General features: G+C 41.0%; 1 protein-coding gene across 2 annotated transcripts; it reads right to left on the bottom strand.

Annotated features, from left to right (window-relative positions):
* On the bottom strand, positions 1-26,839 carry hs3st1l1 (heparan sulfate (glucosamine) 3-O-sulfotransferase 1-like1). Of its 2 annotated transcripts, none has more exons than XM_085478350.1 (2): positions 26,472-26,839; positions 1-1,504 (listed from the first exon to the last, which is right to left on the bottom strand). In XM_085478350.1, the coding sequence occupies exon 2, from the start codon at positions 1,336-1,338 to the stop codon at positions 406-408; it is 933 nt and encodes a 310-aa protein (XP_085334476.1). In that variant the 5' UTR covers positions 1,339-1,504; positions 26,472-26,839; the 3' UTR covers positions 1-405. The 2 variants fall into 2 exon arrangements, with proteins under 2 accessions (XP_085334476.1, XP_085334477.1); XM_085478351.1 differs by lacking the exon at positions 26,472-26,839 and adding an exon at positions 7,994-8,060.

Below are 26,839 nucleotides of genomic sequence, written 5' to 3'. Positions count from 1 at the left end.
ACGGAGAACATGCCATTTTTTGTACATTTCAAAGCAGAACAATTTATTATCAAGAACAAGAATATCAAAGGAGAGGGGGAAAAAAACTTCATCAGTTTCATAAACTTGTTTTCACTGAAATTTCACCACTTAACACTTCCAGCACAGAGAGAATGACTTATTAAGCTTGAAGGTTCTTCTTTTTAATCTTACGCCTGTAGTTACAGTTTTTCACATTTTTTGCCGTTATCGTGTAAATATAGAACTCCTCTGCTGAAACCAGAGATTACAACAGTAGTTATTAAGAGGCTATTCAAAAGTTTTTAAACGTCCTTAAAGTGCTTCATAGCCTCCCGCATTTTTTAAAATGTTTTATCCTCGTCACAGACAAGATAGTGGCTCTGTTAAGAATGCAAACTGGGGTTTTTATTGCCAGTCGAAGGTGCGCTTCACCAGCCTGAAGAAGGTGCGGTTGTGTTCTTGAAGGTAGGAGCGGAGCTGCTGGAGCACAGTGCTGTTAACAGCAGGATGAGGTCGTCCCTTAGACTCGTGCAGACAGCGCTCTCGGCCATCACTGCGGATGCAGTAAAACCCTTTGGTCTGATTGAAGTAGAAGTTGGTGGATACTATCCTGGGTGGCAAGTTAAGGAAGCGCTCCACCCTCTGAAGCTCTGGGAGGGGATCACGGATCAGAGCGTCACCGTCTACTATGTGTATCTGTTCTAAGGGAAAGTGGCGCAGCCAGTTGCGCATGTGGACGTCGTACAGGCTCCTCTGAATGGCCTTGTACCTCATATTCAGCGCTCCGTTGCGCACTAGCAGGTTTTCAATGGCCTGAACCGGCTTGTGGTTCTCCAGCCGGTTAAAGTACACCTGGGTGTAGTCGGAGATGACCCGCTCAGCTGGGTCTCGCAAGATCAGCAGCAGCTTAATGGAAGAGTTCATGGCACAGATACGTTCGGGTGCAAGGGCTGAAGTGAAATAGCCTGGAGTTTTCTCTATTGTGATCTGGTGTGGGTAAGAGTAGGGCATTAACTCACGGTACCACTCAAAGCCCTTGGCGTAGTTCTCATCCCAGTCAAAGAAGTGCACCTCGGTGGCGGCGGCAGCCACTTCAGGGTGTATGTCCAGCATCTCCAACAGCGCTCTTGTGCCACCTTTGCGTACCCCAATAATAATACTATGTGGGGCTCGTTTGCTTGTTCCCGGGGGTGGAGATGTGGTTACATCTCCAGAGACATTCGCTAGTAGGCCGGTGTCAAGGTCCACGGTGTCCAGTGTAATCCCAAATCCTGCCTCAGGTGGGGCAGCGTATGTCTGAAGAACCAGGAGAAAGGCCGATGTCAGAAAACAGGCCATGGTGATGGACTGAAGTGGAGACTTGCAAAGAGTCAGTAAGAAAGAAGGCTGTGGCTTAGCTGTGGACCAAAGCTGACTTTCCGAACTCAGTGGTGCTAAGAAATGCAGTCTTTGTCTGCCATTGAATATGAACTGGAGACGGAGGACGAATCAGTCTGCGGCACATCTGCAGGGAAGAACAAAGAAAAAAAAGAGAGAGGAGAAAGGGCTTTTAGGTTTCAGGCATATAATGAAGAATGAATGTCTGTATTATACTGAAATGGCACCTTTCTCATTCCCATGAAAAAGCAATCCAGCCATAAATACAATCCGTGTCTGTTATAAGTGTATGATCTCAAAAGGATAATCTCAATTCATCTTTCTTTGAGTCTCTTTTAATTCTCCCTCTTCCCATCTGCTTTCTCTTCTCACTCTATAAAGTCACTTTCAATTGATACTGTAATTTCTCGGTGCGAAAAACATTTAGCCAGACAGCTCATCAGAAAATGTGTCTGAAATATGCAATTGAGTCTGAAGGCCAAAAGATGAGACCAGAGTTCTTTGTCTTCCTTCAGCAGGTCAAAATCCACACCTGTATCAATACGCACCTACCCACAGCGCTGAAACCAAGAGACTGTAAAGACAAATTTATTGCCGGAAATCAGATGAGTTCCCACTCTAGGTGGCTTTGATTTTCTATACGAGCTGAGAAAGATCAATACCAGAGCAGTGAAATCCAGCAAACAACAAGGAGAAGGATTTAGGGTGTTAGGTTTGACTTATAATCTTGCCGAGGAGCCCTTCAAAAGCATGGGAAAATTGAATGTCGCTGCCTCGTCTTTTTTAACTTTTGATCCTTTCTATAAGGCCTTTTAAATATTTTAATATTCGCTTTGTTTTTCTTGCCTTCAACAAGCACTAGTCAAATGGTGCGCCTCAACTTCAGCACGAAAAAAGGGAAAAAAACATCTCTGTAGCAATAAATGTATACATATATGTATATATTTAACGCCATGGAATTAATTGAAATGGCAAAAGTCTTCAGATATTTTTCACGAGGAAAGGCAGCCGAGAGAGCTGCTGCTTACTCTGTGCTAGTCAAAACAACAGGGATGGGCTATGCAAACATCCAGATTCAACAGCAAAGGTCACGGTAAGGCAATCCAAACAAGCACACATATTCCCATCCTGGGAACACATGGCTGCACACACACACGTGTGCGCACACACACACACACATTATTTCAAATGCCTACTGTAGACAATTTTTTCCCTACCTCGTCCCTCATAATGTAGACCACAAATGGGTTTCTTTCAAATGCAATTTAAAAACTGGGTGTTTCTGTGGAAGTAACTTCGTCACCTTTTGCACGTTTCAGCACACTGGGGATAATTTCCCTCCCAACTAAGACGCTGAATTCCTGGCTCACAGTCTGTAGATGCCATTTACTGTAATTACATCTATTGGGGTTTTCAAGGAGGAAAGGATATTTTTTAAAATAAATTTGATCTTTCATTTCTTTGATAACAGCAGGGAGGCTGCCTGTTTCGGCAGTTATTTTTCTCAGCAATCTTTTCCTTCCAAGCCCCCCACCCCCACCACCAATGTATATATATATATATATATATATATATATATGTATATATATATATATATATATATATATATATATATACATATATCTATATATATTTTTTTTTTTTTTAGAGAAAATCACACACTCAGTAATTTATTTTATGTTTAACGAAAGGCTGAAAAAAGTCCCTTCCCTACCTAATTTATGCACCAAGCCAGCAGTGTGAAACAACAATCAGCTTGACTCCAGAATGATCAGCCATTACAATAATTTAAGATAAGTTTGTGGGACACGCTCATTCCGGACTGATGAAAGTATGAAAGTGTAATCTTTGCATAGAAACTGTCAACACATTGTGAGGGGATCATAGATTTGTGAGGCGCGCATAGACGATCTAAATCTGCGCACTTGAGTTGTTTTTAGCGGGCCAACTGTTATCATTAATCCTCTGCTTGCAGAAATGCTCAGCCTTCAGCACAATTTAATCACAGAAGCCGTCTCTTAATTAAGTGAAGAGTGTAACTACCAACGCGCAGAGCACATTTCTGCGGTGTCACCAGTGGCTTTCTCTCACCTTACAGAGTCTTTCAACCATATAAAGCCTGTGACACATGCCTCCCCCTCCCCAGTTACACATTATGATCTGTGGTCTGAGTGTGGGACTGGGCCTGTGTTCTGAACGCGGGAGAGCTGACCTGCCCTACAGGAGCGGGGATGGTGCGAGGAGGCACTTATGTGCTGTGACAGCCTCGCCTGCCTGTCAGCGTTTCCCTGGCAGAGAGCTGCCAAGTCCAATGCTAACAGCCAGGCAGCCAGACGAGCTTTCTGTCTCATCCAATTCCCCCCACACCTCTCACAGTACAGCACCACCTGGAAGGAGCCATTGTTTCGCATTCCACCGGGCCTTATTGCTTTATTCTGCACTTGATGTGTATCTTTCCAGCTTTTCAATCGGCACATGGCAACCACAATATCTGGCAGACCACTTAACCAAGAATATATCCGCTGAAGACTGCAGGAACCAGTGGAAGGTTATACCGCACAGGCTGGCAGGGGATAACTATGGCCACACTGAGTTTTGTGTGCAGGATATAGCATCTGTTTGGTGTCTCATTGCTGCTTCACAGCATCAGAACCGAGATTCAGATTGTAGAACTGGACACATTTTTGCTTGAACACTCAAAAAACAAATTCTGCCTAAATTGCTGACTTTAAATAATTTAATTGCATATAGATTTTTTGTAACTTTGTTCTATAATGTAAAATGTTAAACTGAACAGAATATGCTCAAATGCACGGTCACCCCAAGGTGCTTTATTTTGTAAGGTAAAGACCCTACAATAACTGGAATAAAAATACACCCCAGCAACCACATGACCCCCTATGAGCAAGTACTTGATGACAGTGGGAAGGAAAAACTCCCTTTCAACAGGAAAAAACCTCCATGAGAGGATCAGGGATGGGCAACCATCTGCCACAACAAAAATAAATGTTTCATCTTTTACATTTTAGTTACATTTTACTCAAACTCACTGCTTCATTTTTATTGAGGGTGAAAAATCCAATTTTTTTCAGTGTAGGGTTTTTATGTTTTCCTCTGGCTACCTTTCTTCAGGCACTCTAAAGGCATAACAGTGCCGCAAGGCCATGAATGCCAAGGCGGTGGAAATGCTTTTAAACCTGTTCTGTTGTTTGCATTTTTCATCTTGAACCAGACATATCCTGATTTGCTGTGCTAAATAGACACTGGCACCATTCTGACCTAAGCCATGACGTGACCATCTTTAATCCTTTAGCACTGCAGCGCTACTCCTTAACCTGATGATACCATACATAAGAACGATCCCAGTGGCAATGAGGCATAATAAATTTCCAGAAAAGAAAAAAGTAACATTTAATACTTAATATTCCCAGATAGCCAGAATTAAGGTATCGCAGTATCAGTGCATTACTAATATGAACCATTAATACCTCATGAATTAGAGTCAATCCCTCCCTCTCTTTCAAAATGGTGAGACTTTTTTAATTAGATTGGGGTGGGGGTGGGGGGCAGCTTTGGACGGGAAGCAACGACCACACTTTTACTGAATTAGTTTTACATGCATTAGCTCTGTGAGTGTCCACTCGTGCTGAAGATGTCTCCCTGCCCCGCACACTGGGATATTCTCCATCCTCTTTTTGACCCTGATTATGTATAAGTGGGTATGGAAATTGAACTCGGTAAAGTCGGAGGCACAGTTGCTGAGATAACAAAAATCTAAAACTCTGCACCACACTCGCCCTTCGCTGACCATTATCCAGACTTTAAAACTATTCTGGCACCGGAGCAAAAGTGCAGCGTACCACCTGAGCAGACAGCTTCGCCAACAGTTCTGCACTATTCATTATATCCCACCAGGCTAAGAGGAGGGCTCCACAGGTTCCAGGCACCACGGGAAGCCAGGTTCCCACTAATTATCCCAAACAGCCGCCTCTATACATCTACAGCGAAAAAAAAAAGCCTCATTCATATTCAACAGGCCCCCCTGCCATTAACTGTGGCAGGCAGCAGGTATTGCACAGGGTGCTTTGTTTTTTTAACGGCTGCTCATTAGAGACGTTAGTACAAAATAATTATTACTGCAATAAAGCTTGATTACAAAGGGTGGCTTTTGCTATTAAACGGATTCAAGTGAGGAAGTCAAAATTAATCAATATTACTATCCATTTTTCTTGTGTGGTCACACATTTTAAATCATTTAGCACCACAAGTAAACATAAACACACACAGATTGTTTTACTTGTTTGATCTAAGCATAAGAATCTGCCGTTGCTCTTATCTACCGCTTGTTTATTTGACTTCATTCCATCCCACACTCTTGCATCTCCACTTCGCTGTCGTCCAGCGTTGTTAGACGATCCCGTGTGAGAGGCTCTGACCCGTCCGTCCAGTCACTTTGGACACAGAAACACATGCACTTTCACTCTGTTTTTGTTTTGCACTTTCCCACTTCCTTTCCTCGCCCATCCTCTCCAGTAGGCCTTCAGAAACCACTACAATATATTTTTTCCCACCCACCCACATCAAAACTGGAACTCTGAAACTTCACTCCCACATGCAGGACTGATTTTAAATTATGGATGCATTTTGGTTCGCAGTGGGATTCTTGGCTCACTTGATTAATTTCTATTGCAACAACTTCAGGCTTCAGCTACGTACCGAGGACAAAGACAGAGCTTTTCTTTCTTTCTTAACCTAAACTACATAGATGCAGTATAAACAGATGGCATGAAAGCCAGCAGAGCTTTAAGAAACTCACACGTTTAGTTTCTCAGATGTAAAATCCTTAACTTCCAACCCTGTGCTGCATCAGCATGCAAAAGGGTTTTGAAGGGACACCTTGAGTCCTGTGAAGCATTCCAATCCCTGTTCAAAGCTAGCTTCATCATGATGTGAACAAATAATGAGTGAGTATTCCCCCTCTGTTTACAGTATATTACAGCTGTTAACTGGTGAGTATAAGAGAAGAAGGCTGTGGGGTAGCTTGAGAACACAGTGTTGCCACTTTTAATCTCCAGGCTGGTAAAGAAAATGTAATCGGGGAAGAGCAATGCTTTCTTCTCATTAGAAAGCCAACAGATGTGCCCTACGCAAGGCATTTAACCCCTGACTAGGAGAGAGAGTTTGAGCCTATTGTGATGTTGGCATTATCCAAGGTTAATGTGGAGGCGTGTTCACACGGAGCTGTTAGTATTGGGCGATTGTTGTCATATGTGCTCTTTTCCACAGCTCATTCAATAACTCGAATAGAAGAAGAAGAGGATGATGAATCTGTTTTCATCAGGTCTTTCTGAGAAGACAGTTTGTGGTGATTATGACAGTTTCAACAGAAGCTTTCAAAAAGGAGGATTTGTTGCAGCACTGCTTTACATATAACATATATGCATTAATTTGGGCTAGATGTACCTATCAAAGTGACATTTGGCAGTGGCAAAAGCATCGGAGTAATCCTCTCCTTTGGGGCCACCTGCTGGTAAAGTATCTCTAAGTTATATCATAAGAACTGAGCACTTCCTGTGTTCCAAAGGATCAACACAAGAAAAAAGAAGAAAGAAACTTTCACTGATCATGGTCAAGGAAAGACTTCAACACCCTCTCCAAGCCTTTACTCCTGTAGCCACAGCTGCTGATATAATGAGCAAATCTAATGTCCATTTGGGCTGTGACCAACCTTCCCTCGAAAACTAACCCTACACTGAACAGTAGGAGAGTTTGAAACACTAAGCTAACCTTCGTGATTGTGTCTGCTCGTTGCATGCATCCCTTTCATAATGAAAGTGGTTTCGATGAAATAAGACCCTGGAAGAGTACACTTTTTGAAAGACAAACATAAAAAAGCCTGACTGGTGTTTGGTAGAAATGCATGTTTACAAGCCCCAATGCTTGTGAAAGGATGTACTTTGGACACATGAAACCAAATTAAAGCTTCTTTGTTTCTTTTTCCTTCTGGTAAAACATATCAGCTCTGTATTCTCAGAGGGAAAATTAAGCTCTGTAAATCAGATTACAAAAGTACTCTTTGGTTCTTTTTTTTTTACCTTTTCTTCAGTTCAGTCTCTCTTCACATTCAGGAACAAAGAGCACACGGTGCTCTCATTATTTTTCCCATGCCAGCCTATGTAGGTGTGTTTTAAACCCTTTTTCTCTCTGATTTCTGTGCCAGCCTTGACTTGTTTTCTGAGTGAACTCACAGGGTTTCTGCCTGGTTTAGTGTTGATGCAGGGCAACTGCCTGATTCAACAGTGTTTCAAACTTAAGTGTAATGTATTCAGTTCATAAAAAATGCACGTTTTAAAGCTATCCGGTTGTTCAGTGATGACGCGACGAATCCTACTTCCGGGTCTAAAGTAGTCTGCGTTTAATATGGCATTTGTGTTGTTAACATGTTTAATGTTATGTATTTTCTTCTATTTGATCTCAAAAAGCTCCTAAAACAGTCAGCGATCACTGTTGCCCTCCCTCGGCTTTTATTACCGCTAATCATTTATTTAAGCTCAGTTTTTAAAACCTTAGGATGTAACTACAGCCCAGCCCATGCAGCAGTATATGAATGACTAACCTCGTATTGTGGATGGATTATCTCAGTTGTTCTCCTGGCTGAAGTTTGGTCCATTTACAGCATCCTGCCATGCGATTACATTTGTTCCTGACCACCGAGAACACTCACGGTAACTTTTATCAAGTGGGAAAAAAAGTTAGCTTGTTTATATTATGCTAACATAGCTGTGTCGCTAGCGGTCACGTAGCACATCATTATATACCAGCTAGCCCAACTTCAGTAACCCTACAAACGTCACTGCTGTTTAGTTTTCTGTCTTCATTTATGTTGGAAGTGATAACAGAGCTGTACGTTTTAATTTGTTTCCAAAACCCCGCAGTCAGGACATGCTATATTGTATTTAGATAGAAGCTAGCGAGCTAACTCCCTGCTAACTTCTAACTCCGTTAAATGTCATAAATTCCGTTTTCATGGATGCCTGGATGTTAAACTCAATTGTTACACCTGGTAGAGCAGAACACTGATCATTTTATTAAAGATGAAAGACTTTAGACAGTTTTTAAACTCTCAGTAATGCCATAGTGATCGTTTGATATATGGACCTGCAGCGGAGTTTAGACCCAGACACGGCTAGTGACGTCAGACTGAACAACCGGATATTAATGGCAGCCTTGGAATGCCATGTTAATTTAATCCTTGCTTAACTTTCAATCTTTAAATCAGGCCCTGGAAGTGTGATAAAATGCCATAACTATGACAAACTATTGATGCAGACAACTCAGCAGCATTTTACAAACACTGATGCTGGAGAAACAATATTTCCCTGTTTTGAGAGGACTGCAGCTCTGATGGGAAGCAGTATCGAGCTATTTTTGGAGCGCATGAGTAAGACAATGACCTAATCCACACCCACATGTCAGCAAAGGCATTCATTAACAGAGGATGTAATCTGTCATTTGCTTTTACACTCAAACGCATGTGGCCTCGGGCCCTAATTACAGTCTTTTATCTGTGATTTTCTATAAGTTGAGTTAAACTTTCTCTGTATAGCAGTCGTTTCAGCTTTTTTTTCCCACCCATTGAGTTGTTCAGTGTGCAACGTAAGCTCTTCCAATTACCAATCCTTCTGCCCACTGCCATCTGTGCACACGAACATGAGCCACCCAACTCGACGAAGGCCTGCGCCACATAAACAAATGTATGTTTCTGCTAGATTGGCAACGTTTGAATAAGGATCTTTATCGACAAACAACGCATCGTAGCATTTTATATAAAATGCTGTTGCTTTTCCCCGATTGCCCGGGTCAAACAATGCCGTGGAACACTGTCATTTCGCCATGGCAACACCCCTCCAGTTACCCAGCCTAAATGCGCCATTGTTCAACTGCCACGGGATTGCTCTCGCAGTCCCGCAGTCTTCGGCCCAGGCCTCCTCCAGTTTAGCCCTGACATTTGTCAATGCGCTGAGATTTATTTCAAGCACCAACTGACATTGTCTGGATTCCCAGAAGGCATTTTCACAGATAAAATAGGCTGACTTGTTCATCACCCTTGGATGAGTGGAGGCAACCAATCCCAGGGACACTGACTCACTCAGGAAAGTGTTCCGCGGCCCGTCAGAAACAACAACAGACTATGAGAAGGAATTCAATCAGAGTGTGGCCTGATGATCCTCATTCAGCCTGCCACTTCTGATAAAGCACCTATGCTTTCCACAAAATCAAGCTCCCCGCTCCGCAATAGCCTCCTCATCTCACGAAGATAAAGCTAATTTTGCTGTGCCCCAATTTAATGCTGCTGTAATTCTTTTCCCATCACACCTTTTCCTGCTTCTCACAATGAGTCTGATCTTCTCTGTGTAAAGTAATTGATCTGCGGTTCATCGCGGAGGGAACACTGCGAAATGCCGTGTTCCGCACCGGCTTCGTGCTCCCTTCGTGGGTCTAAGTCTGCGGAACGCCAGCACTTTCGCCCCCAGTCACGCAGGCATCCTGCAAACACCAATATACACATACATTATGGATGAATTACTTCATCAAATAAAAAGCAGGCCATCTTGTAATGAACAGCGAGGATACTCTTAATCTTTGATGAGGCCGATGTGATGAATAGTTTAATGAAAGAAAACTATGGAAGGCCTGCCGGGTACTGACGATGATATCAAAGCTCTGATGAGTAAAGTGAGAAAAATGTGCAACGTTTAGAGAATTTTATGATTATTTTTCCGTACCGTTGTTTATTAAATGGCATCAATCTTACAGCTCATACACAGCATTACAGAATACACTGAACGTAATCCTACCTTGCCAAGTGTTGAGTTATGCAGAGAGTAAACTGTACTCGAGGGCAAAGCGCGTAATACATATTAACTAAGCTGTACACGCACACACACACACACACTAGGGGCATGCTGTTTTCCTCCAAGAGGTCAACTTATATCTTGTGTTTATTTTCCCACACTACAGCTGGTGTGTGCAGTTGGAAAACCTTTCACGATCTGGCACAGCAGCGTTCTATTGGAAGGCACACGCCACGGATCTGCCAGTGTTTTCCCGCCATCACAAATATGTATTCAGTACTGCAGAACTCGAGGTTTAGTATTTGGACCTTCTGTGATTTGCTGTTGGCTGCCAAGCGCTGGAGTGATTCAACACCAGGCGGCAGTTAGCAAGCTAATAATAACACATTCATCTTAAAACCATTTAGCACAGAGGTGTCCTGCATTCACTTGCATCCAAGCATTATGCAGTTAGATGTGTCAGTAGTGGTTACACTGGGATATCACTGGCGTATGTGCAGTAAATAAACAAGCAGAAGCGCACTCTGGAAACACAGTGAGCACAAATAAAGCATGCTCAGGTAGGAATTCAATGTATCCCATAAGAGGCAATAAAAATAGACACCTGACAATTAGCAAACTGTGATGGTGTTCAGCAAAGTCAGGGAGCAGCGGTCAGCTCGACTGGCTCGGCTATCATATTAGCGCAAAGCCAGGATTGTCTTGATTTGTTTGTGCAGTACGTGTGAATGACGAATCAGTCAAGCGTGACTGAGAGATACGGAGATGGGAAATACAAGGAGCATCAGATTGGCGGTGACAGACGCCCATTTCTGGGATGTCGCTTTAGCCGCAGCGAAGGACCTTGAACTTGAACTTTCACGGTATCGAGCTACCTCATCTGCATAAGTAATTCAAGTTGTCGCCTCAAATGCGGCTCACGGATCGTAACACAATCGGATGGATCAGACGGTGTGGGCTGAGACAGTGCTAAGTTTAAAACCTGCTAAGTCATCCTTTTTACCGACTCTATCAGACACAAAACCTTTAAGAGAGGCAAAATCAACTCATTTTAATGTTGACTTGATGTAGTCATTCCTTCTGTTCATACTGCACACTAAGTGTTTCTTCAGTCTATTTTCTGTGTACAGGCATATTCTAGTTTTTGCTTTTTTAATTAATGATAGGCATAAAAAAATACTCTCCCCTCCTCCCCCAAGAATACAAAACAAATATTTTTCAAAGGTGCATCGTTCATCACTTTGAGTTCATTTGAAGTGCAGTGGAGAGGCATCTCTTAACTTCCAGAATAAACAGGACGACTGGTTAGAGCAACTCTGTTGTAATCTTCAGTATCATTTAAAATGTGGCATGCCTAGTTCATATTGCATTTAAATATTTATATTAAGATTCAGGCAAGATTTTGTTTATTAACTGCAAAATAACGTATGCTCTTGGATTAAGGCACAAGGTTTCGACTAACCGTTGGTTTTATAATGAGTCATTTGGTTAAATGTGTTATCTCAGTAGACATCATCATGTCAATACCTTATGTTTATGCGAACCCCTGAATGCTTTATTTAATAGAACAGAATGCAAATCTTCATATTTAAACACATGGTATATAGCAAATTATACTGCAGTTGTTCATTAATTAAGCAACTGAAAGGCATCAGTTAAACAAACAACCCCCAGTTACTTTTCTATCAATAAACATCATCCATATATACAAATTTATAAAAGTACTATAAAAAGACCATCAATTTCCCACATGTGACTCAGCATCATTTATTGAGCGCAGTTTGTGACTGTGCATACTGGCACCTCAGAGGCAAATAAAACCAGTTGCCTCTGCGCTCAACTTTGAGCAACATCCTTGTAATTTCCTGGTTGCAGGGCAAACTAGATCGTAAGAGAAGTGTTTATCTATAATAACAATCTCCAGCTCCATTTCCCCGTGCACTGCCGCCTGCTTCTCTGGCAGGGGTGTGCTTCAGAGGCCCGACTGGGCAGAGGTGAGGGAGGACATAAACCACCATAGCTCCGCGCGGCTGTCGTTTGTTCTATCATTACATTGTTTACTGCGTTTGCCTTCGCACCGCTCCACACCGTTGCCCGTGAAGCACCGAGCTGCTTTTTTAGCGTAACCTCTGCAAAATCTTCCCCGTGCATGAGAGCAGACGAAAACTCCAGCGCCAGTTGGGCTCCACACGCGCTTTTAAGCTGAGATTCCTCCACCAGTGAGGCACCGTTTACAGACATTTTCAAGGAAGGCTAACCACAAGTATTGGCAGCCTCTGTTACTTTATACTCTTTCTGCTCTTGTTCTTTTTTGAGAACACAACACTGGCAGCGGTTTGAATGCAGTCTCACCGTACACTTTCTTGTGTTCAGCCTGCATAGCAGGAAGGGATCCACCATCGGTTCAAATCACCAGAGCATGCGCACACTGAAATGAGGTGTGGGTTAAAAAGAAAAGAAAACAAAAAAAAATATGCTATTGAAAAAAAAACACTCTTTGCTTTAACTGAATTTAATGTGTGTGGAAAGAAAACCAGAGTAGGTGACGTACAAGACTTCAGGCTCATTTTAATGGCTGTAAGAAACCTGTCTGCAACTTAATGAAAATATCTGTGCATGTGTAGTCCTGGGTGGGTGACAGAATCAGGTTAAGAAGATAGAGGGAATAAAACGTGTCACTTCAGCAGGGTGACTTTCATAGGAGAGCAGAGCTTTGTCTTCTGCTGGTGTGTCGCTAAACCCACAAGCTACTGTAAGAACCCCCGGTAAAGCTAATGAGTGTGCAATATTATTTTTTATTTCCCTCCCAAAAGAGCTTAAGCACTCTGTATTTTACCGCTTTAAAAATCACCACGGCACACGGTGAAATGAAGCCCGGCGCAAAGATTAATCAACTTCAACTACAAGACGGGTCTTATCGGAGCCACATTACCGCCTGTAGTATGATGACGATGACTTCTCGCTGTCAATTTCATCTGCGCCCCCTTGTTGAGCCGTTCTTCATGAATAAGACATCATCACCACCCCCCACCACCCCAGCCTTTTGGCCATTCCCCTTTGGCTTATTGCTCGTACCACCGCCTCCACAGTCCTGTAAAAACCAACTGAAGTGTTTATGGGAGATAAGAGGCAAAGGAGGTCGCAGGCCCAATAACTCCTTTTATCACCCCACGTTCTGCAGCAAGGCCCGTTTTATGGGCGAATGTGCTGAAGACGAATTCTTAATTAGAGAAGTTTGTGGACCCAGCATCAGAGGCCTAATGGGGGAATAAAAAGAATCAGAGAAAGGGCATCTGCAAGATTACTTGTTGGCTTCCTTTGTTACTGTGTCATGTAGCGAAGATTGGAAAACAGCCTCGGTTTGTTCTCTAAGCAATAGCAATGAAAAAGGCCTTTTAAAAATGTTTGCTTGGGTGCGAATGTTATGTTCGTCTGAGTCCATTCGAAATTAGTTCAGGTTATTGATTTTCTTCAGGGCTTATCTTTATTAAAGGAGCCTGCCTTGTCAATGGAATTATGCCTCTGCCATTAAGGTGAGCTGATTCTATTTCCCATTATTGTAAATTCCTGCCCAGACTTGAAATGGCTTAGGTTAATGGGAAACACAATGTTTTGTCCTAAGCTTATCTCGCTAGTCAAGAAGTTTGAAAGAAATAACATATAGAACTTTACTTCCTGTGCATTTAAAAGTCGATGCCACCCGGGGTTATCATGAATATTTTAGTTTTATTTTACTTTACCATAATTCCTGTTAAATGTTGTCCCCTTGAATTCCGTAGATTAGGCCCATAAAACGATCGGTTCAGTTAGATGTTATATGGGACATATAGATATTTTAAAAATACAAGGTTTTATTAAACAGATATTTTTTGGGTGTTCCTAGTGATTCTTTCACGCGGTGATTATACATCGACTACATCGTTATGAATAGTACATGTAATACCACCAGCATGATGTAATCAATAAGGTCTCCACATATCCCTTGGCCTTTAACTTAATGAGGACCGGCTAGCTGCAAGGCTGCCTTTAATCTGTGTGTGAATGTGCCGCTTTTTCTTTTCCCTCTGTTTAACTTCCGCACACCTGCATGTGAGGATGAGCTTTTAAAAATCTTTAGTCATTTTATTCTAATATCATGAAGTGCCACTTTTGACTAATGTGAACAGCCTGCAATGGAAGGAAACTCAAATTTTAATTAGCCAACTTGGCAGACACGTTTCACCAGAGCAGACCAGACCAGATAATGACTAGGACCCTGTGATCCCAGTCGTCTGTGTATTAACTGAGGAAAAAAGGAAAAATTTAATTAATCATTTTCCCAGAATAGGGAAAAGGGATTGCATAATTTTAAAACTCCATAATTATCTCAACTCCACAGCAACAATGAAGCAAGGATAAATACACAAGAATTACGATCTCTGAGCAGGATGGGGGTGAAATGAAATGCCTCAGTTGGAAAGTGGCATTAGTTTTATTGGGGGTCTCTTTCTATTGGACTCTATTCTAAGTAAATACGAGAATTGGGAGCATTTCTGTGGTTCGCCCCATAGAATTGACAACTAAATTTAGCAAACAGTGGAACATTAGTTCAGAGTTGTGGTGCAATCCTCCGCCGTATTCGCTCATCAACTTGTGCCGTACAGCCTAGATTAACCATCTTTCACTTCATTTAGATGGAGGATTGTTTGGGGGTTTGCCTGATTATATCTGTCTCGAGCACAGACCAAGCTTCTATTGGTATTTAACAAAGATTAGCTTTAAATTGATGATTAACCTTTGTAATCCTGTGTGCATATTGGAAATGGCTTGCTTGTCTTTACCACAGCCACACAAAAGAGATGCTGCATTATCATTCAGGGAAAATTGAGGCTGGGAAAGCAAATGAGGCAGAGTGTTATCTGCCTGGTGTTTGGCTGGATAATGAAGACAAATCTTCAGACTAGAGAGCCATCTTATAATGAATCCGAACAGATGAATTCTTTTGACTTCTTAGCATGCATCTTTTCATAAAACTTCACTCTGACCCTGACAAGCAATTGCCACCCGTATGCTGCAGAGAAGCAGGATTTACTTGTGGGAATGTGTGGATACCATTGTTTAGATGGCTCTATTAGGGAGTAATCAGACATTAAATGAGTAATTTCTCCATATTTAACTCCAACCGGGGAGGTAATGGTTTAATTTGCTGGGCAATGAGTTTTCCTATGTGGAGTACTTCTTGCATTAAATTACACTGCAATACAACTGCATCTGTTGCTCTGGAAATTATCAATGCACAGATACACCCCTACAGACTTCTCTAACCCACAAAACAAATTTAATCTCCAGTGACTTCAGCCATCCAAAGATATAAAAATCAAACCCAAGCTAGTGGTTTTCTGCAGGAGCTCTCAAACCTTCTTGGGGGCAAGGAGCCCTCACAGGGCACATAAACCTTACATAATCCTAATGTCAATTTAATGAGATTGGGCTTAACGTCACTTGTTGATGTGAACTTACTCAAATAATCTTTCTACGCTTGCTAGCTAGCTTCCAAATAAGCCAAGCTATGCAGCTTTGTAGCATCCTTACAGAGGTTGGTAATTTCATGACACACTGACATGATTTGTCACAATCGTATTAGTCTATATTGCGCAAGAGGGAGTTTTCTTAGCTTGGTATAAATGTTCCCTTACAGCATATATGCACTAGGGTTGTAAAAAAAATACTCAGATACTAATCCAGACTAAAAATTAATATCATGTTAGAAGCTCATTTGCTACAGCATCATCTGCACCTCCTCCAGTTTACACATTATTTCAACCCCACCGACCACTAGGAGCTGAACATAGTATATTCACAATATGGAGCAAACCTCTGTGAGGAATTTCAAGAGGTCAGCAGAGCCCCCACTTTAAATACACTTAAGTATTTAAAATGTTAGCCTGGCCAGCTCACACATTAACATTAGCCATTTAACTATTAACAATTACCTGATGACCACATCAGCCTACTGTTAACATTAAGGCTAACAGCCAAATGATAACATTGGAGCTAATCTAAGCAAAGGTTTTCAGTCTTTCCTTACTATAACATTAATAAAGAGTGTTTATTTAACAGTATGATGCGTTTTTTGTGGCTAAAATGTTTTATATTGCACTATTTAGTATAACACCAAAAAACAAGCAGATTGTTCAAAACTCAAAAGATGGATCCCAGTGACGTCTGTCAATTTATTCAACTATTGCTAATTAATTTAATTTCAGATTTTCAACTCTCCCACAAAGCTGAACCAAAAGAATTCATCCTCAGATTGAGTGCCATTTCAGACAATGACTGAAACCACCAGCTCTGTATTCTGACACATGCAGAATGAGAATTGGTAAGTTCTTTGAAACCCTGAATGCCAACATCAAATGCCCTCGCTAATCCTCGCAGTATTCCACAACTGTGGACCCTGCTGCAGTTAACTGAAGAGGATATGATGTAAAGAAGAAGCCATGCGCTGAAAAGTCGTTCTCAAGGTGAGAGACAAACTCTGTCCAGTTTTTATCGAGTCGAGATAGCCTCGAGTTAAATCCTGTTAAATGGCACAGTCTTTATCACACGCTCACTCTTTAAACCAAAGAATAGATCTGCTTTGAAATGAAAAAAAAAATTAAAAATACCCTCCATGTGCACTGTATAATAAATGCTCCACTCTACAAATTTGTATTTTTTTTAGTATTTAGTATTTATTTATTTATTGTCATTGTCAAGAACAATGAAATTGCGTTTGGGGCTTCCATACAACCCAAAAAAAAGAAGAAAATAATAAATACCCCTTAAAACCCAAGTGTACATATTTAACCCAGTGTGACTCCAATGCAATAAGACAATCCTTAGCAATAATGTTTGTACAAATCTGTTTGGCAGCTACTAAAATGTGAGTGACTGTGTAGAAAAATGCCAGGAGCCAAAGTATGCATACAAAATGAACATATGTTTAGCATACATGCCATTAAATATTTACCTGACACTAAAGCGAAGCCTTTTTTAGTGGGTTAATTTACAGTGATGCATGAATATTGATTACAATATACAATTTCAGTGACATGCATTGCAAATCGTCCTCTTTACATAAACACACTGGTAACAAAAACAAAAATAAAGCTTTTTCAAGCATTTCAGGCTGCATGTAATTATTTTTAATCCCATTTTATATAATATTTTGGCTTGTCTATCTAGATGGGAAAAAACTGAAAGCAAACGTAAAAATAATCACCATTATCCTCTTACGCCCTAAGTTATCGCTGACTGATCAAACAATCAAAACATAATGAACATCTGTTACACACATACTGTAGATTTGTGGGAAATAAGCAAATGCTGTAATTACAAGATTAGAAGGAGTGTACAAATGTGCTGTGAAGTGAAATGGAAAATCTGAAAAAGAATATGGATAAATTAAGAAGAAGCTCATGTGAATCTCTCCAATAGTTGAGTGAAATTAGAATTATCCATACAGATTACATCTTTATATCCCCAGATAATGATACGGCACATTCACTAGTCACTGTGGATTTTCATTTCAGGGTTGGAGAGCACTCTGACACTGAAATGTTACCGTGGCAGTGTTACAGAAAAGGGGCTATGGCCTTAGGGTTCAGAAACTAATGCAGAGCCAATTACCAAACACACAACATACACAGCGCATAAGTAAGAATACATGAGTACATTTAGGACAATCAATAGTCAAACATTAGCAGTTTTTAATGGAATTTCTGCTCTTAGAAAACAATGAAATTCTTTCAGCTTCTACAGTGACTGACCCCAAAGATAGAAATGTAAGTCTGTTCAATAGTCCTGTTTTATATGCATTGTTCTGGATACTTAACCTGTTCCACTCTTGAGTTTCCTGTAGTGAAACCAGGTCACATCTTTATTTAAAATGCACTAGCTGCCATTTTTTAAGGTTGTATGGCACCATCAATAAAAGGGCTGCATAGCAATGCTATGATAAAAAATAAATAGAATAGAATAGAATAGCCTTTATTGTCATTGTACAGAGTACAACGAAACTGGAGTGCCACTCCCTTGGTGCAAGTTTCAATAATAAATATAAATGTAAAATATAAAAGGTACAAAAAAAACAATCGTAAGTACTCAAACAATAGTATGTACAATATATACAGGATAGCAGCATTAATATAATGACAGTGACGGTATGGAATAGGTTCAATTGTTTTTGTGCTTATTTACTACGGTGATAGCTCTGGGAAAGAAGCTATCCCTGAATCTGTTTGTCCTGGTTTTATGTGACCTGTACCGTCGGCCTGACGGTAATAGTTCAAACAGTTGGTTGCTGGGGTGAGAGTGGTCCTTGATGATATTGCCAGCTCTGCTGAGGTACCGAGAGTTTGCAGTGACCTCCAGGCTGGATGGATGTAGCATTGTTGTGTTTTATATTGGTTGAGTCACATTTGGGAATTTGTACTGGCAGGTTGTTCTCCTATTTTAGAGTTGTGATCAGGAATGAACATTTGGCGTAAGCAATGTAAAAACCTTCATTATATGTTTCTAATTAATTCATCTATCCATTCGGCTTCTGTCAGGGTCACGGGGGGGCCGGAGCCTATCTCCACTAACTGCATGTATTTGGACTTGCAGTACTTAAAATCTCTCTGAAAAAAGTCATTTAAAAATGTTAGCATTATGTTGTCACTGAAATGTTAGATTTGGTGCTGAGTTGTCTACAGCTGTTACATTAGCTTATGCATCTATGTAGCATTTTCCACTGCAAACATTTCAGCCTGTGGAACATTCATTTCACAGCAGCATTGCTAGCTTTTTCAAACAAAATGGTAATGTTTATTTCAGATTAACAGTACAAAGTACCTCCATACTGCCTTTCTTATCAATTATTTGGAGCGACACTATTGTAGCAGCTAATACGCTAATACGCTGTGCTTTTCGAGTTTTGGTAGCAAATAGCTTATATGTAGTGACATCCTTATTCTCACCATAGCCACAAATAGTGCATCACAGAACCAACACTGAAAAACTTTGTGCATATATCTGAAAATTCAGCTGCTTCAAGTCAGCTACAGTACTTTTGTGCCAGTGTCATCAAAGTGTAATCCTTGTCAACTGCTATCAGCTACTTACAGCACTATAAATTGTACTATACAGAGTTCAACAAATATTTTTTTAAATATTTTTGTAGACGTATTATTCACATACAGACACATAAATCTAAACCTTAAAGTTACGTGTTTACTAAGGTGTAATTAACTAGGAATTTCCAATTTATTAACACATTTTAAATATATTTCATTCTGAAATACGTAATAAGCCTGGTAAGTTTTTGTTTGTTTTTCTGTTGGTTAAGTGTTAGGGTGTTTGATTAACTATGTTTTCTTATAAAACTGGAGCTAGTTATCAATGATTAAGTTGCACTGTAGTAGAATAATTGTGCTGCAACTAATAACCACTTTTAAAAGGTCAATGTATTGCCTATTTATTTATAATTACAGTATTTATACATTCCACTTACAAAAATATTCACCTCAAGAGTTTTTATATTTTAAGCAATGTTAGAGCAATTGATTCATTATTGATTAGTATTAAAAATCTGTTAATTGTTAATTAAACATAATAGTGAAAAAGCACAAATATTTTTTCTAGGGTGGAAAAATAAAAAGACCATGTTACCTTTTACCTTTTGCCTGTAAAATAATAATAATAATAAAAACCCGAAACACTTTATTATCTTTCCTTTGTGACATGGCTTTTATTATTAGCCTTTCAGATTTGTGTTGCACAATAGACTGTGAGTTGCTCGTTTTGAAAGGTTCACAGTCCCCAGCCCCATTATATTCAATTAACCATCCAATAAAGGACAGAGAATGAACCAGATATGGGAGCAATATTTATTTGGCTAAAAAAGGTACTCCAAAACCACACATAAATGATATTGAAAATTAAAAAGCAGGCTTTCAGTACAAGTACAAATGCAAGTTGCATTACACTGCAATGTGTTTCACCCTGGTGATATAAGACTACAAATCACAATAAATAATTGTTTTTAAATGTACAAGCACTGAATCCTCGCTTTTGAATTGTGTCATAATTGTGACTATTTTGAGATTCAGCTTCATATAGCTCAGTAACTACACCTCGTGTCACCCCTTTGCCTTTAAGTCAGAAAAAGAGAAACAGAATCTTTCAAGGTTCAATTTCAAGTTTGAGATGAGCAGTGTTCCCTCTGGAGGTGGAAAAAAACGAGAGGTACTCATCTGGGCTTTCTCTTTTCCAGAACACAAGATGAACAGTCTCATTCAGCACCATGGACAGCTCCCCACATTACCTCGAGAGATTGCTGCTAAACTCTTCGCCAATAAGCACAAGTGAGACATTATTAATACTGGTCAGATAGCTTTCTACTGGGCCATGCTGTGCCGAGCCACTGTTAAATACTCAACAGTGTGTCATTATTTTCATCTCCTCTCCGCTTAACTTTGAAAACATCCTCTGAGCTGCCTTCGTTAGGTGTTTGACCTTCCAACAATAAATCTAAATCGGTGTCTCTAAAGATCAAATTTCATATTTAGACTAACCCAGATCTTCGCCTTTGGAACAAATGTCAAGTGTTGCTTCTGGTGGTGACAAGAGCGCAAGTCAGTAGGACCGACCAATGCTTGACATTTTGTTCTCATGAGTATTCATTTGTTCCTTTAAAATTACAACCAGTGATGTGAAAAGAAAAGGAAACGTGGACAAATGCAGAAAATGTATTCCTTAGAAGTAATGATGTTGTCCACACTGACAGATGACTAACAGCTCAGCAGACTTCTTTGAAAATGTGAACCATAAGGTCGTCTTTGTGTGAATTCCTTCGTTAGCTCCCCAGATTACTTTAAAATCTCTAAATTAATGGTAAAACGTTGTGATGCAGGAAATCGTTTCATTGAAATGTGAAATAATCTGCACTCAGGTCACCAGACGCACACTGGAACCGTGTCACAAACAGAAAATCTCCCTACTACACAGCCACAGGTGCACACACCCACACGTCGACGCGTCCACACAAAATAAATTGATACGTATGGAAAAGGCATCTGAATCAAAGCAAGACTCACTCTACATCACAGGGTTGTGCTCCCTCCAAAGCAACGCAAGACTGACAAATATGACAAGATATTCAAACTATGAGTGCGCGCACACACACACACACACACACACACATATATATATATATATGTGTGTGTGTGTGTGTGTGTGTGTGTGTGTATGCAAGAAAAAGAGCAAAAACTTAATGAATAAATGACTTGTCCCATCATCAAGTGGAATGATAAATCTGCTTCATAACACTCGCCATTGATGAGGGTGTCTGGCTTTCTTGAACCCCTTGATGAAAAAGTGGCTCGTGAAATCTGTTCACTACAAGGTGTCGCTGCCCTCTGCTGTCTCTTCTTTCATCCGCTCTCACCCTGTCCTATTATTTCAGAATTGCAGTAAATTAAGCGGGAGAAAGCCTGTTGTCTGATTCTCTCATCTGCATGCCTTTAATAAGGCTTCCCCAAAGGCAGAGTTCAGACTCTGAAGCTTTTGATGATGAAGACAAAGCTCTCATGTGCCTGGAAAAGACAGCTTCTGTACACCCTTTTAATGTTGTTGGTACGCATGTTGGATATGTTGGATAGATATATATGGTGCTCATCATGTGGACCAAGGTTTGCAGCATGGATCTCTGCCTGCTGCACGCTCATGAATTATGGAATCCGGCACAAATATGCAAATCTAAGCATTAGCCTAGTTATGGCCCTGTACTGTAAGTTACAGTGACTTATCTATTATGTATGAACCAAGGATTGGAGTGAAGAGGTCCTGGCAGCCAGCTTCATGGCCCTCTCTCAGTTACTCATTTTCACATCATGAAAGAACATGAATAGCAGGGGAAGTAGCTCCAAAATGTTAACTTTCTGCAGCTCAGCATCTCCAAAGACTTGGGAGAATTAGAACTTGCTTCCATGCTCAATTGCCAAGCTACTTAAAATAACAATGGCTTCCAGAGGATTTGGAGGCCTGGAAGATATGTAGGGAATAAGCATGAAGTTGTTGCTAATCCTCTAATTTCCCCCCACAAGGCTGATATGAAATGCTAGTCTGATCAGTAATCAGTCCACGGGGGAGGCAGACAGGGGATCCAGCCAATTCTACAGACACACACACACATAAATCAGCCTCTGTATGACATTACCATCACAATGCTGGATGAGTGATTGTACTTGGGTGACCTAATCACAGGGGTGTAAATATCCAAAATCAAAAAGCCAGCAGAACTGAGAATTCACTAGGTCAAGAGGCTCAGTTTTGAAATCATGTGCATATTATATCAGGCTGAGAGCATGACGAGCGATGTCCTACGGCTCCGAGATGAACACAGTGATCATTAGGCAGGATCAAAGTCAATCACAAAGCACATGACAGCTGACAACTTCTATTTAACTGGGTGCAGGGAAATAATGATGCCTGGGTCTTGTAAATCTTATCACTAGCAAGTCACTCCATTCACAATGCTAACAAGAATAAACCACTCCTTCACTGCCCCATATCAGTCAGGAAAACAGCCTTCAATATTTATTAAAAAATAAAGTTATACCTCAGTTTAATTTATGTATTTTATATTATATTCTTTTTCACAACAACACAACTTTTTGGGCCTAATTGGAGACAGAGAGCTTCAGGCCCCTGGGTAGGAAGAAAGCAGGCTAACTGATGACTAAGAGCAACCACTGACAGGAGATGGCCTTATGAACTCTTAGCTGCACTACATAGATAAAAGATTGTTTCTTACTCTTTCCACATTGGGAACTTTAGAAGATTCATTGTGCCTTGGAGTCTGTATTTCACTTTGAAAGTAGCAACCACCGAGCTCGGCTGGCTAGCTTGCTATAGCTAGCTCAGCATGCTAACAATCGCAGCAATTCTCTCTAGAAATGTCTTTTTATGCATGTTATGTTCACACCTTCAGAGTTTCTGGTGACTCCTTATCACTCTGTGATGTTTTTCTCACATTGTACCAAGGAGACTAGTTAGCACCTGTCATAACTGTGCAGTGGGGAGTTCTGCAACCTCTTAACTCAGCCTGTAATTCCAGGATGCAAATCACAGGAAGTAGCTAATATGCAAATGTATTCAGCAGTGCTGAGAGTGCTCAAATCACAGGTGCTACAAAGCAATGGCCAACAATACCTCCAATCTGGTTACCTGCCTGTGCAATATGATAGGGCTATCACCTTTCATAGTGGATACAGAGCCAGATATGTCAGTGTGTGTCTCGACAGCTATGTATCCGTTCTGCTCCACACGGAACGGGTACACTGCTGGGGACTGAAGGAAGTGCAGCTTTAAATCTGAAGTTATTTAGATGGGCAGTATCTATTGTGGCTAAAAACGGTTGCTGTTACACTTAGTGTTGAAGCGACATAGTTACAGAAAATAATCTGAATTACACTCTCCACTAACAGTCATTGCTGTATAATTAGCACACCAATTCAGGCATATTTCTGACAGAGCGGCATTTTGAAGCCCTTTTCAAGCCATTTTATGACAATTGAAACAGTTAAGACTTTGGGTCACGGTCAAGGTTAACGGTGCGATCGTGGCTCAAGAGTTGGCAGTTCGTCTTGTAATCGGAAGGTTGCCAGTTCGAGCCCCGGCTCCGACAGTCTCGGTCGTTGTGTCCTTGGGCAAGACACTCCACCTGTTGCCTACTGGTGGTGATCAGAGGCCCAGAGGGCCCGGTGGCGCCAGTGTCTGGCAGCCTCGCCTCTGTCAGTGCGCCCCAGGGGAGCTATGGTTACAATGTAGCTTGCCGTCGCCAGTGTGTGTGAATGACTGAATGTAGTGTAAAGCGCTTTGTGGTCCTTAGAGACTAAGTAAAGCGCAATACAAATACAGGCCATTTAACAAACATGCATTTCATACATTTCATGATATTGTCCTGGCCAGTCTGACCATTACACAAGCATAAATTCCATGACTTAAAAATAGAGGCTGTCACCATACAGTACAAGAAATGTCGATTAAAAATATTGTTTTGGTCACAATTGTTCACAAATAAAAATAAACAATATGGATAAATAGTTTAATGGTTTCATTGACATTTGACTTTGATACAGAGTTTAGAGCCTTCAGGCTGAATTGTGCCAATTTAAAAGCATTTTAAAAAAATGTGTTTCATAAAAGTTGGATCTCTTGAGGGAAAACCTACATCCTCCCACAACCACACACACACATAAAAGCCAAACACTCGATTTCATTTGCATTTTTAACAAAAGTCTCATATGCCTCAGCTAATAGTTTTCATCCTTTAATTCAGCAAACATAACCTCATCAAATATTAACTCTACGCTCGTGTTATTTTTTATTGCTCTTGATTAGCAAAACTTGAGGAGGAGAAAATTCACTTCTGTTTTATTGTTCTTCTCTTCCTCCACCCCACCCCACCCCTCGTCCCCCGCTTTGCTCAAGTGGAGCCAACTGGATAAACTCCATCAAACACAAAAAAGAAAAAAAAATGTAATAACAGGCAATTGAAACTGTTTCTCTCCCACCTCCTCCTCCTTCTTCTATGCTTACCACACGAACCCCTCATGGTGTGGTGTAAAAAACAACTGACCCTGCGTGTTTGTCCACTCCTACACCACAGAGACACCTTTTGTTTTCTCTGTGGATTTAGAAATCATAACCGCCTCCCTATCTCACCATTGTCTTTACAACCTAACTCGTACACGCTTACTGTCAAGATGATCTCATAGACCGCCCGGCTTCACTGCTTTCTGCAATACTTACACGTTTGGTTCGAGCATAGGATGAAGCAAACAAAATATCCGTTCTGGCTTAGCAACAGATGCACAGTCACCACATTCATGTTGATTAGTCGGGTATGAAAATAATGAGGGTGACCCCTTTTTCATGTCGACCTTTTGGCCTTTAATTCCAATTTTCTAACCAGCTTGCAGAGAACTCATTGTGTAGCCTTTTCACCATTTGCCTCTTGATTAATAAGTGTCCATCTAGAAAGTTTTTTTGCACGCGCTCACTATGTATTTCAAATAAAATCTTTAAAAGGGGGATTTTCAGTGGGAAAAAAATAACAAAAAGACTACAGCACATCTCAATATAATGAGCAGTCTACACCCAAAAAGTAATTGTCAGAACATTAACACCACCACATTACTTTCCAGAGCATGGTTATGCAGCCTAAAGATTGAACCTATTTTAAATACAGAGCAAGAAGCAAAAGAGATAGGACAGGGTTTCAGCTGGGGAAAAAAAGCCATTATGTTTCATTTGAATTTCATCACAGAACTTATTCCACTCAAACAACGGTTTATGCCTTGGAGGAAATCCTGCTGCTGGAAGAACCAGCTCACATAAGCCAACACCCACATGCTCATAATCAAAGGTGAATTGCACAGCCCATGGCAATTTGCATCCTGTGACGTTATAGTATGTGGCTGCTGGAATTTCACTTGCTTTGGTTGTGATAGCAGATACAGGAGATGAAATGATGCCGAGGAAAGAAACAATGCCACATCAAGGCTACGTTTCCCCTAGTACAGGAGAGGGGTAATTATCATTAGCTGCTCTTGTCTGATTGAGTTTACACGGCGACTCTTTAAAATGGAATATAAGAGCTTTCAGTTTCAATCTGGAGCTGGGGGGGGGAGTTCTGCAAACGTCTCTGTTTAAGTTCGCATTTTAATCCCTTAAAAAGAAAAAAAAAACACTAACTTCGCAAATTTTGCCCCAAACTTTTAATGTGTTAGAGGTGTTATTGGAAAGCTTACTTTAAATGTCAAAGCCCACAGGGTTTAGAAAAGACGGTGCTCCCGTGAGAGCCTAAAGTTAATTTATTGGATGCAGCGTTTATTTTTTAATTAGTTTGATCAATACTCTATTAAAAAGAATTTAAATGTGAGGTCCAGAAAAACGACGAGGCACCTATTTCACATGAGTGACTAATCATATTTCAAAATGTCAGAGGATCGGCTCGCTGCGAGGCGATAACTGGATTTGTTCGAGCTTGACAACTGAGAAATGAATCACCCGTGAATTGAAAAGAATAAAAATTCAATTTAAAAAACAGCATCCTTTTCTCAGACGCTAGGAGATTCAAGTTTTGCATGAAAGCGTAACGCATGTGTGTGAGCTGCTGAGAAGCAGTGTGTCCTCAAAGTAAGGGGAAAGCTTGAGAGAAAATCCGGTTACCTCGCACGAGGGGGGTTCGTGGGGGATCTCAGCGCGCCTCTTTGGATTTGGGTTGATCTCAGGAGCGGAGGATGGAGACGAAGCCGAACCGGGGCGCGCACTTTTGCGCTCTGCAGGTCCGCACGGGAGAAAAGCGTCCGCCTGTGCTCTCGGCCACTCTCATCACTGATTCACTGGAAAGCCGACACCAGTGCAGGAACGCAGTCCTTGTTTATTCAAAGTGGAGAACTCGACTCCGGTCTCCTGCTCACGTAGACGAACCCCGTGGATAGAAACGCGGGCAGAGTTGTGCCCGAGCCACTGCTTTGCGTAGCAGACAGGAGGGAGCGGGGAGGAGCCGTCTGCCGTCAGATGATCAGGGAAAGGTG

The sequence above is a fragment of the Copadichromis virginalis genome, linkage group LG13 (assembly GCF_057382275.1).
Source record: "Copadichromis virginalis isolate Kocher_CV1m ecotype Utaka linkage group LG13, C_Virginalis_male_GT1.1, whole genome shotgun sequence".
Classification (NCBI taxonomy): Eukaryota; Metazoa; Chordata; class Actinopteri; order Cichliformes; family Cichlidae; genus Copadichromis; species Copadichromis virginalis.
Note: the sequence above shows the minus strand (reverse complement) of the source record. Positions and strands in the feature narration are given on the sequence as shown.

What these genes read in the sequence shown, in the direction of transcription:
- hs3st1l1 (XM_085478350.1), bottom strand. Translation starts at nt 1,338, where the DNA reads ATGGCCTGTTTTCTGACATCGGCCTTTCTCCTGGTTCTTCAGACATAC.